General features: G+C 38.6%; 1 protein-coding gene across 1 annotated transcript in view; it reads left to right on the top strand.

Moving 5' to 3' along the window:
* Nucleotides 1–12229, top strand: part of Cd109 (CD109 molecule) — a 90934-nt gene that overhangs the window by 44048 nt on the left and 34657 nt on the right. The window contains exons 11-17 of the mRNA XM_051178907.1: nt 1323–1547; nt 2696–2797; nt 2885–2947; nt 4400–4576; nt 6391–6543; nt 10292–10366; nt 11022–11082. Of these exons, the coding sequence (XP_051034864.1) occupies nt 1323–1547; nt 2696–2797; nt 2885–2947; nt 4400–4576; nt 6391–6543; nt 10292–10366; nt 11022–11082 (856 nt within the window). The remainder of the gene's footprint in view (nt 1–1322; nt 1548–2695; nt 2798–2884; nt 2948–4399; nt 4577–6390; nt 6544–10291; nt 10367–11021; nt 11083–12229) is intronic.

Here is a 12229-nt window from a genome sequence, read left to right on the forward strand (position 1 = left end):
CTTGGCTTGACTAAACAGGAAGCAAAGCTTACGTTAGGAGACTCTAGAAGACCCCAGTTAAGGGAGGGCCTCATGATTGGATTGAACTGCTGTAGGCAGTGAGAAGACTTGGAGCTTATGAATACAGGTGGGGTGGGAGTGAGGTAGAGCATGTGTGGAGGATGGTTAAAGGGAGGGATACTACAAAAGCAGTACTTGTGAAAGACTGAGGTCTGTGAGAAGAGGGCAGCAGCAGCCAGGATTGAGGATAGGAGAAGCTCTGTTGTGGTAGCTATGGGAGTGGAAAGGGAGGACAGAGAAATATGGGACTTGGTACTCACTGAGTTTGGGAGGTGGGGACTGTGTAGAAAAATTGAGATCACCAGTCTGTCAGGTGGTGGTTAGTAAAAATAGGAAAGGTATGATGGTGGCTTGATGTTAGTGTGCTGAGTTTGAAGTGATTGGGTATCAGGTAAGGATTTCCTCAAATGGAGCGATTGAGTATGAGCTCCAGGATACATTGAGGATGGGAATTTTGAATTTAGGGTACCATAAAGAACTATGAAGCTAAGCCAACTGAGTGTTGGAAATTTTGAAGAAAGGAAAAGAACAAGGAACCAAAGGGGACACAGAGTGTTACCAGACTTGGGGTCATAGCTAGGAAACCCAGGAAAGCCATGTCCTTGAGAAGCTAATTAAAGCAGACAAATTAGTGGTGAAAAACAAAAAGATTTATTCATTGTGGCTAGAGTGGGAAGAGGTACAAAGAGATTTAGCCACCCCATACTTCCATGTCAATTTTTGGAGTCATGAAGTGAATGTTTAAGTAGAGGTCAGACTTGGCATATCCAAGCAGTTGCAAGGTGTGGCAAGGTCCCACCTGACAGCCCATCATTGTCTCTCTTGTAACAAGCTAGAACTCTGGGAGAAAGGTTTCCCCTCTGGCTGGTCCAGGCCTTTCTCATCTACCAGCATGAGTTTTCTGGGGGAAATGCCAATATCTTGTGTTCAATATTTTAGTAATCTCATAGCTAAAGTGCAGGATACAAGCATCTATTTTGAATAATTTCACTCCTGCCAGGGCAATTACAATAGAGCGCAAAAAGAAGGATATGAAGCAAGAGTTGTGGAAGGCAAGAAAACCACGTGAATAAAGAGGCAGTGACCATGGTGTCAGACCTTCCTGGAGAAGGGTTGCTGAATGTGGATTGGGGTGCTATCAATAATTGTAGCATTGTGGGTTCAGCATTTGGGAATAGCACAGACAGAAACTACATTCAACAGGGTTCTACTCTTTTGCTTTTCCTATTGCCTGTCTTAAAATGCTTTGTTTTAACGATTAGGTGAAGGTCAGCCGCTCTGATGGCAATGCACTAACTCATGAAGAAAGAAGAAATGATTTAGTCCTGGTAGTAAGCCAGAGGGAAGATACCAACATTTGGAGTATATGGAACAGTAGAGAGCAAAAAACAGATGACGTCCAGATCATAAATTATACCATCCCCCAAAATGGAATCTTTAAGATTGAATTACCAATTCTATACAATTCCAGTGAACTGCTATTGAAGGTACAGTCTCTTTCCATGACACAGCAGTGACATTATTGCTATTGTAATTTTGTGGGAGACACCTTCTCAGAGTCAAAGGGCACAGGAAGTGGACACATGTCTGCTTTAGATTCAGGGAAAGTGTTAGATGCCATTTGCCACAGTGGCTAGGATCTACTTTAGATGTTTCCTTGTCATTTCTAAGACAACAGAGAAACCTGGCAATGTGAAGATTCCACAGAGAAGCTTCCCAAACCCTTGTCTTGGTTGATTTTCTGTTATTTGGAATCACTTTTCACGAGCTTTCTTTCCCAGTGTGGCATGTCTGGGAATGCCCTATAATTCCTGTGACTTTTCTTTTGATATAAGCACTGCCCACATGAAAGTTCTAACAGGGTAGGGAATAACACTGTTGGGAGCTCTTTCCTTTTTGCTGCTCTTTTTTGAGATAGTCTTGTTATATATCCCAGCCTGGACAGGTGCTCACTGTGTAGTCTGGACTGCCCTCAAATTTGTGGTCCTTCTGCTTTCACCTCACAAGTGTGTCCCATCACCCCTGCCTGTTTTTTTTGATTCTTTATTTTGGTGGGTCAGGCAGGGTGTGATGTTTCTTGCTTCTGTTTGAGCATTGTATTGGAAGGAAAGGCTCCATTTTCTGTTTAGTTCCCTCTTCCTGCATTTCTTAGCAACTTTGTTTCTGAAGTAAGTGAGGGCTATACTTTCTTCTTCTGGGCTATGATGCCAAAGACCCACTCTCCCATCCTCCCTCCCTCTCTCCTTCCCTCCTTCCCTTCCTTCTCTCCTCACTCCCTCCCTGCCTCCCTCCCTCCCTTGGTCCCTTCTTTCTTTTTGATTTTCAAGACAGTGTTTCTTTGTATAGCTTTGGTTTTCTTGGGACTAGCTCTGTAGACCAGGCTGGCCTAGAACTCATAAAGATCTGCTTGCCTCTGGTGTCTGCTACCACCACCCAGCAGCAAAGACCCTTTCTTATGTTTTAAAGCTATCAAATTCTTTATAGTATGATCTATAAAATGATGAGGAGCCAATCTGGTGAATGTGCCTGAAAACAAAAATGAAAGTGATCTGGCTTTCCATAACTACTCAACAGATCATATTGTTTCTCAAGTTACTGAAGTTGAACATTTATAGCTTTGTTTCTTCTGTTGCAGGCTTCTTTTCTTGGTAGTGTAAGTAATATGGCAGTTCATGGCATGTTCACCTCTCCTAGTCACACCTACATCCAGCTTAAAACCAGAGATGAACATGTAAAGGTAATGCTTATGACTCACTTGATAATTATAACATGATTTGATATTCTTATAATTAGAAGGTACATATTAATAATATTTCTTTTCTAGGTGGGATCACCTTTTGAATTGGTGGTTAGTGGCAACAAACCTTTCAAAGAATTAAGCTATATGGTAATTTCTTTATTTTAAGGTTTTATTTATTATTATGTGTATGTATGGATACATACATGTGTGTCATGGCATGTATATGGAGGTCAGAAACAACTTTTGAGAGTCAATTCTTTCCTTTTACCATGGATTCTGAAGGTCAAACTAAGGTCATTAGGCTTGAGTGGCAAAAACCTTCACTCACCTTGTCACCTCGAGGGCTGGTACTTTCTCAGAGTTTAAGTTCATGACCTGTTATAGAACCATCTTAAGGGTTGTTTATCTATGTTTTCATCAGACTTACTAAATTGCTACAGATTAGTTTGCTCTTTTTATTGCATGATCAGTTTTCTTTCCTCAACTATGTTTACATTTTTATTTAAAGTAGATAACTAAATTTTACACCAAATGTAAATTGTAAATTTCTGGTATATAGACAACATTGATCCATTGTGTAGAATTATGAAATATAAATAAGAAAAAAATAAAACTTGCCATCATGGCCTTGTAGTTTTGCTGATTAAGCGCTCCCATTAGATCTCTGTATTCCTTTCCATCAAATAATAATTTCCAACACAAAGAATGGTCAGTGCATGTGTGTGCTATTTCAGAAATGACAGTGATTTGACATATCAAGTCCAATGTTGGACTGGAGAGATGGTTCAGTGGCTAAGAGTATGTACTACCTTACAAAAGATCTGAGTTCAGTGCTAAGCACACACATTGGGTAGCTTACAACTGCCTATAACTTAACTCCAGAGGATTTGAGGCATCTGACCTCTGTGGGCACCAAACCCCGTACAGAAACATTAAAAATGCAATGTATTACATGAAGAAAAACCACTTGTCTCAAAAGATGGAGGAAAAATTTTCAACATCCAAACTATTATGTTAAAAATAGTCAAAGATGTTTTATTGTTGGGAATTAACTTGGCAAAGGACAATAAAAATAAAAATTACTTCTAACATTTAAAAAATAAATGGGCAATGTATGAAGGGCTAGATAGACAAGTTACCTTAATTAATTAATACAATGTATAGTAGTCATTATACATTGTATGCATTGTATACATGTATTGAAATGTTGCATTGTGTTCTATAGACATATACAGGTATTATGTATCAATTGAAAATTAAAAATGCAAAAAATTGGGAATTAAAGATAACATAAAGGATGTCATGAATGTTACTACAATCTAGTGTTTGTTTTAATATTGTTATTTTTTATAACATATAGACTTTTTTGTCAACCATCATTTATTCTTCATGGATTCATTGTTAGTATTAACAATCACAGTATCTATTTTTTGTTGAAATTTAACTATACCTCAAAATTTATCACATAGATTTTGCATGCGAAAATGTTGTAAAGATAATTTGTGTGTATGCTGAGATTATTATAAAGATAACTTCAGTTGAAATATGATAATCTTTAGCAAATAATTGCACTCTCTTCTTTTTTTTTTTAATTTTTAGGTAGTATCAAAGGGACAGTTGGTGGCTGTAGGCAAACAAAATTCTAGAATTTTCTCTTTAACACCAGAAGCTTCCTGGGCTCCAAAGGCCTGCATAATTGTGTATTATGTTGCTGATGATGGAGAAATTATAAATGATGTTCTAAAAATCCCGGTTCAGTTTGTTTTTAAAAATAAGGTAAGATTTAAGGTGGTGATATTTAAAACTTTATTTTAATGAAGTCTGAGAAAAGTAATATTTTTTTTGCAAAAATATCAGTTATCCAAATTGCCTAGAAACTTCTATTACTCCCTATACTTGGTAGATACATATTTTCATATTAAACACCACAGTTATTATTTTTCAGCTGTGATTCCTGGCTGTAAGACTTTAACTTAAATTCATCAATGTCATTTTGGTGTTTTTTAAATAGTTGAGTTAATATCACTGTAGCCTGGAATTCTAGTGGTAACATAGGCTGGGTATGGTGTTACCCTTGGTGTAACAAATGAGGGGTGTGTAGGAGAGAGCAGGGCCATTGGAGATGTATGTGGACCAGAGCTGGGTGTGGGGTTGTCTCCTTCATCAGCTGAAATCTAATGAGGACAGAATGTCAGTGAGTCTGATGCCTTGCTCTCAGTGGCCTGTGTGGAGCTTGGTCTCCACTGTGTTAGTACTGGGGTCCTTAGCCTAAGCAGCTTGTATAGGAGACTGCCTCAACCCCAGCTCTGACAAGACACCCAGTGCAGTCATCTCACAGACTCGAAAATGAGCATTGCTCTCACTAACCACTTCTGCCTCCGTCTTCCTAAGTGAAAGAATCGGTTTCAATGTCATGATTTAATTCTTCTTTTAAAATCATTAAAATGTTGACAAGTACCATCAATTATTCATACTTCCTTTTATTTAAAATAGCTTATGTTAATTTTCCATATGCCAGAGAGTGAATCTAGGGTCTTGTGCATACTAGCAAATGTACTAGTGTCAAGCTTTACCCTGGCCCTGAGTAACCCTAACTTTTTAAAAAGTATAATATAAACTCCTATTTTTATTTTATGAAAAGTGTTTTCTTTAAAAGAAGTAGCAATATATTTTCATAGTTTCAGGCAAAAATTTCACTTTATAATAATTATCTAAAAACAAGTGAATTTTAGAAAGGAGTTATGGAGGCTTAAATCAGGATATACACCTTATAAAGCTAAGAACGGCATGTAAGAGTACCGATAAAGGGAAACAGAGCATATTAAAGGGTATTTTCAAGAAATATTTTTTGATATAAGAAATAGAAAGATTCCATTTCATTTTCAAAGAGATGCTTCCTCTGATTTTTAGGTAATGGTGATCGTGTTTTCAGACTAAAAGGAATGGCCTCACCTAGGGGCCACACCTGATAGGAAGGCAGTCTACAGTTCATCGACTTAGAGGGAACATCACAGTTGGGCAGTGTAGTCGAAGGTGCATTTGTTGTTAGGACTGAGCTAGGTGACACAGATGTCCTCAGTAGGAATGGGACTTTCCCTCATGATGGAGTCGTGGGCTTTTTGCAGTATTAGTTGCTTTGAAGAACATAAAGATGAAGTTCAAGGAGCCATGGAGTCAGTAGAGGACCCTGGTGAGTCTGGCCTCATCACTCCCTTTCTGGAAAGAACTTTTTCCATTCATACCGCAAAGACAGTTCTGGGAGTTCCCAGAGATCTTTCACTGTGCTCATTTCTAGGCCAAGTCACTGACTTGTAGGGACCTACAGTAGCTTTCCTATTTCCTGTCTCTTCTTTTTGAGGGTGGCCTTCCCCAGGGATGCTTAATACTGCTGTCCCACGCTCAGCACCAGCTGAGGATTGAAGTGGAAATTGGAGAAATGAAGGAAGCCAGGTGGAGAGATGATGGATAATTGATATCTGCACCACAGGGAGATGATTCATGGATTGCAAACGTGGGAGTTTAAAAATTTCTCTCCTTAGAGAAAAGTTATGTAAATGAAATGAATTAATTTTGTCTCTTCCTTTTCTTAGATAAAGCTATTTTGGAGTAAACCTACTGTCAAGCCATCTGAGAAGGTCTCTCTTAGGATCTCTGTAACAGAGACTAACTCCATAGTCGGGATTGTAGCTATTGACAAAAGTATGCATTTGATGAATGCCTCAAATGATATTACAATGGAAAATGTGAGTTTACTTTTTTTTTTTGGTGAAAATGTATGTTAAAAGAAAAAGATAAGTATTGCATTACCTTAAATAGTTAATAGTTAAAGGAAATTTATTAGTCTTCCTCCCCCCCCCCCCCCCCGGATGCATAGGCTGGGAAACAGAAAAGCTTTCAAAAGAAGAAAGTCTACATTCCAGTGTATGTTGGGCAGAAACACCTGTGTATTTTAAATTTACTTTTCTTTTTGTATCTATTATATTTTTAATACCTATTACCTTTGAATCTTAATTTTTGTTCATACACACACACACACATATATATATATTACTACCTTGTACCCCTTATGTATATTTACTGTGTTTATTTTAAAATTTTTAATTTGTTTTAATATTAATTTAAAATTTTCTCTAGTTCTAGGATTTGATGATCAGTGTGTTTTCTAAGCATTTGTGAAACCCCTTTGAGTTGTGTGTGTATATGTGTATTCTTAGAAATTTAACCTAGGACATTTTACTGTGCTAGGCAAGCCCTCTGCCACTGAGCTACATATTGTAGTTATTTGTTTTATTATATTTTTTTTTTGAGACAGATTCTTACCATGTGACACAGACTGTTCTCAAACTTATGAGTCTCCTGTTTCAGTCTCCTAGGTTACAAGCTTATGTAACCATACATGGCTTTCCAAGGCTTATGTTAAGTTCTAGAATTGACCTTTGCCATAATTCTGCCCCATAGTCTAAGAGGTGAGCCAGTGAGTTTATTAGGGTTAATTATAGAAGCAGAAATGATTCAAAGACAACAAAATCAGCAAAATTCCACTGTCATGCGGGTGACAGCTGGAAGACTAGGTAGTTCAACAAGCTGGAGATTCCCTTCTAGGTAGCTTAGTTGGTGTGACCCTCTTCCAGGTAACTCAGGTGGTCTTGGTTTCTTCCAGGCAGCTTTGATGGTCTGCCTCCTTTAGCTAGCTTGGCTGATATCTTGAGTCTTCCAAGTATCTCAGAAACCTAAAGCCCTTCTTCCAGTCTGCAGTCTCCTGGCTACTGCTCTAGCTGTCTTCTGCCCAGTGTCAACCCACACACTTCTATTGTCAACTCAAGATATTCTCCATTTTCTATTTTTTAAAAACTTTCCACTCATCCAGATTTCCTATGTTTCTTCTGTGTTTCTCCAGAGTTGGTTCTGGAGTAGGGCATGAGGAGCCTGTGGTAGATAGTAGACTTTGGCTTGCTTTTGTGTTAAATTTATGTGCGTTGTCATGACTTCCCAAATGCATTAAGGCTATTTAAGTGTATGGGATCTTCCATGCATGATTTCTATACACAACTTGGGCAATGCTCTTATTGAGGTGGGGAGAAAGGAGGGTTTCAGGAGGCAGATGTTGCTTGGTGCGTGCTTTGTTCACCCCTGAGCAGGAGTAGAAGTGGAGCATCAAGTGAGTCAGAGATGTGGTCCTGATGTGGTCTCTTATGTCTGCCTCTGGCTCTGACTCTGTTGTCTGTCACTGGGGCTGATGACAGTTGCTGGCTTGTTGTGGATGGAGTGTTTCTCTTTGCTCTTGGTGATCTTCTTTTTGATGTCTGCTCCAGCATTGCATTTGCTTACGGTCCATGCAATGAGGTTGTTGTTAGTGTAACAGAATGCAGCAGCATGGTTGAGGGTATTTCATTTTGTGATAGAAAGTCTTTGAAAGGGTATTTTTATTGTTTTCATTTCCATATATGTGTGTATGTGTCTGTGTGGATGTATGTCTTATGTGTATGTGACTGAGGAGCTTGAAAGAGGGCACTGGATCCCCTGAAACTGTGCTGGGAACTGAACTCAGGTTGTCTGTAAGAACAGCAATTGCTTTTATCCACTGAGTGTCCCTCCAGCTCCTAGGAAGCCTTTTTTTTTTTTTTTTGCATATAGAGTATTTTTTATTTAATTTTATATAACAAAGTCCAATTAAATGAAAACAAACATTTATACACAATATTTGGGAATTTGGGCGTCGTTCTTTCCAAACTACTTCCTGCTGGTAAGGGGCGCTGTCTTGGGGGATTCGAAGAAGATTCAGATATCCTAGCTGTAGTCTGTAGGGCTGTTTTGTCCAGCTGTTTGGAATGTAGGATCAGCTTGTACTCTGTTTCAGGCGGTCTGGTGTGATCAAACCACATTAGTCTGGAAGGAATCCACATCTTTTCATTTTCTGTGGAAACAAAAATAGAAATACTTTTCCCCAGTAACTTGTTCTTCAACTTAAATTTTGGAGTCAAAGCGTTTTTTTTTTTTTTATTATTATTATTTTACATGTCGATCCCAGTTCCCTCTCCCTCCCTCCCTCCTAGGAAGCCTTATATGAACTTTGTTTTCTTCATACTTTTTTTAAATATTTATTTATTTATTTATTTATTTATTTATTTATTTATTTATTTATTTATTTTCGAGACAGGATTTCTCTGTGTAGCTTTGGAGCCTGTCCTTGTACTCATTCTTGTAGACCAGGCTGGTCTCGAACCCACAGAGATCCGCCTGCCTCTGCCTTCCAAGTGCTGGGATTAAAGGGGTGCATCACCAGTGCCTAGCTTTCTTCATTCTTTTTAATCTTGCCTTTGTCTCCATTTGTGTGTATAATGATTACACATATAAGAGAGGAGTATCAAACTACCTAAAAGCATATAATACTCAAGGGTTTCTTCCTAGTAATATACACACAAAATTGCTACTAATAGCATGTGTGGGTGCAGAAGTTTTCTGTTGCCCCCACAGAGACTCTGTAATTATTAAGCAACAATTCCCGCTCCCCAACCCCTGTGTCTAGCTTCTATTAACCTCTATTTACCTTTTATAATTTGCCTATTCTAGATATTTTATGTAAATAGAATCCCATAATCTTTGGCTTTTTGCTTGCTTTAGTTCACTCATCACAGGATGTTTTCCTGACTAAGCTATGCTGTGACATGTCCCATCAGAGTGCTGTTTCATTGTATGGCTGTTTAGTATTCCATTAAATGTGTATGCCACATTTTGTCTAGTCCTCTGTTGACTGACACTTGAACTTCCGGCCTTTGGCTTTTGTGAATGCTGCTGCAGTGAACAATGGCATGGAAGTACCTTGAGTTTTTGCTTTTAGTTCTTTTGAGTATATATCTAGGGGTGGAATTGCTGGGTCAGATTCTGAATCCATGTTACTCTTTTGAGGACAAGAGAAAGAATTTTTGTCAATCCTTTTAGCCTGTTTTATCCATGCTTACTAGAAGTGTCCTTAAAAACCACTGTATTGCTAAAGTGATGCATGCAAATATCTCATCATTAAAATAAATTTTTTCCTGGTGCTGTTCTAATGCTTTTATTACCAATTATATTCATCTGCATATTAATGATTTATATTCACTCTTTTGTGATTTAAGTGACAGACTTCTTATAGAATTTGTGTTAACCCTCCTCATGTTAGCCTGTTTGTCTCAGGTAAAAGTATGGCTAAATTTTAATGCTGACCCCTACGCGTTGATCATGCCAATCAGTGACATGTCAGTTCTCCCTAGGAGAACCTCATCTGTATTTATAAAGAACTTTGTATGACTGAGCAGAGTAAACATAATTTTAAATAAGTGTAATTGTGGTTTATTGAGTGATGAGCAATCACATATATATTTATGGTACCTTGATTTGTGCCATTTTCAAGTTCAGTAAGCATGGGGACTGTAGTGAATTAACTCTAAGGTATGAGTGGAAGGCAGGATAGACTGATGGGAATCAATTCACTTGTGTCTTATCTTTGTGCAGGTGGTCCATGAACTGGAACTTTATAACACAGGGTATTATCTAGGCATGTTCATGAATTCCTTCGCTGTCTTTCAGGTATGGAGAGTTGACCAAATAATCTGAAAAAAATATATTTTTTTTTTTTACTTTTAGGGCTTTAATTAAGTTATTTTTTTTAAAGATTTATTTATTTTATGTATGAGTACTCTATCTACATGTACACCGTTATGCCAGAGGAGGGCATCAGAATCAGATCCCACTAGAGATGCTTGTGAGCCATCAAGTATTGCTGGGAATTGAACTCAGGACCCCTGGAAGACCAGGCAGTGCTCTTAGCTGCTGGAGCCATCTCTTCAGCCCTGATAATAGTGTCTTTTACTATTATAAATACTTTCATAATTATCATGATGAAGATTAACCTCTATTGGAAGTATGACTGAAGTTCACTGTTCTATAATGTGAGTGGAGAGATATATCTTTTTGGTTTTAAAAGCAAACAGAAAAATGAGCTGTTTCACTCTTAGATTAGTGAAATTGTCATTAAGAACATTTTTTCCTTTTATATTACTATATTTGACTTCGAAAAGTATATTTGTGTGAGAGAAGAAGTGAAGAGGGAAAGAAACACACAGACACACCTGTACCTAAGTCCCCCAAATGGGAGTGTGGGGGATTTCTGTGATTAAGAAACATTAAAACTTTAATTTTGATTTTATTTTAGTTAAAAGTTTTTATTACTTTTTTTTTCTAGGAATGTGGTCTTTGGGTGTTGACGGATGCAAACCTTGTAAAGGATAACATTGATGGTGTTTGTAAGTAAAACCTGACAACATGCTTTGAATGACCAGCAGAGTGCAGACCTTCATGCTCCCACTCAGGAAAGGCGGCCCCTCCCCTCAAATCACTCACGAGAAGCGGTCTTGATGTAAAAGCATGAGGTCTTTTATATTCCAATTGCACTGGGGTCCACAGTCATGTGCCACGCAGGGACAGAGGAGTAAGGGCCACGAAGGTGGAAGTAAGATAGCTTTTATAGGATTACAACAAAGCCTGCGCATCTTAAAACAATCATCTCATAGCATTAAGAGCCCGAGTGGTGCACACCAATCAGTTTAAACCATCCAAGTCCGCACTTTATAGACCAATCAGTTTCCTATAGGTTTGCATTTGCATGGGTCCTGGGTGGGGTGACAAAGCTCACATACAGGTCCTGTCCTAAACAGCAAAGAAAGTGACCTTTTGCCTATTTACTGGCTGAGGGCAGGGTCTGAAATTTAAGGTTTAAACTTCTAGCTTCCTGGGGTCATAGGCTGTATTTTTCCATTCTTACAGCTTAACTGGTTATGTTTTACCTCATATACTGAATATTCCTTATGAAAGACCCCCCAGAGACCCCAAGAGTTTGGAGCCTGTCAGGGGGAAGGCCCTTGCCCCCAAGAGATGAGACCAGACCACTGGATGCAAGTGCAAGAGGTTGTTTATTGTTTACACAAGTACCTGTGGACGCTTCAGTCTTTCGGGGGACTGAGCGTGCTGAGGTTAAAACTCAGGCAGTTTATATAGGGTTGGGGTGGCAAGAAGCAGGCTTACAGAAGCAGAAGCATGGTTACAGGGATTTCATTGTTTCATCTAAATGTTGCAGTTGTAGTTAACCAAGGACAGTTGGTTATTCGGGTTGGGCACAAAGAATACAAAGAATTCAGTTATGACTATCTCAGCATACTGGACACTGTCCTGTTGACCTTGCTTTGGTCCAAGCTGCAGACCACAGATATCTGGTTGGCGTTGGATGAGAGCAGCACCTGGTTCCCTCCTGTACTTTTCTCATAGTTTGACCTTGGCAAATTAGCAAGAGCAATTTAAACAGGCAATAAGCATAGTGGGGGTCTTTCACTTATAACGGTAAGGTACTTTCTGGTTTGACTTGACTGCTATGGCCTAAGCACTGGGACTTTGGAA

The sequence above is a fragment of the Phodopus roborovskii genome, unplaced genomic scaffold (genome assembly GCF_943737965.1).
Source record: "Phodopus roborovskii unplaced genomic scaffold, PHOROB, whole genome shotgun sequence".
NCBI lineage: Eukaryota > Metazoa > Chordata > Mammalia > Rodentia > Cricetidae > Phodopus > Phodopus roborovskii.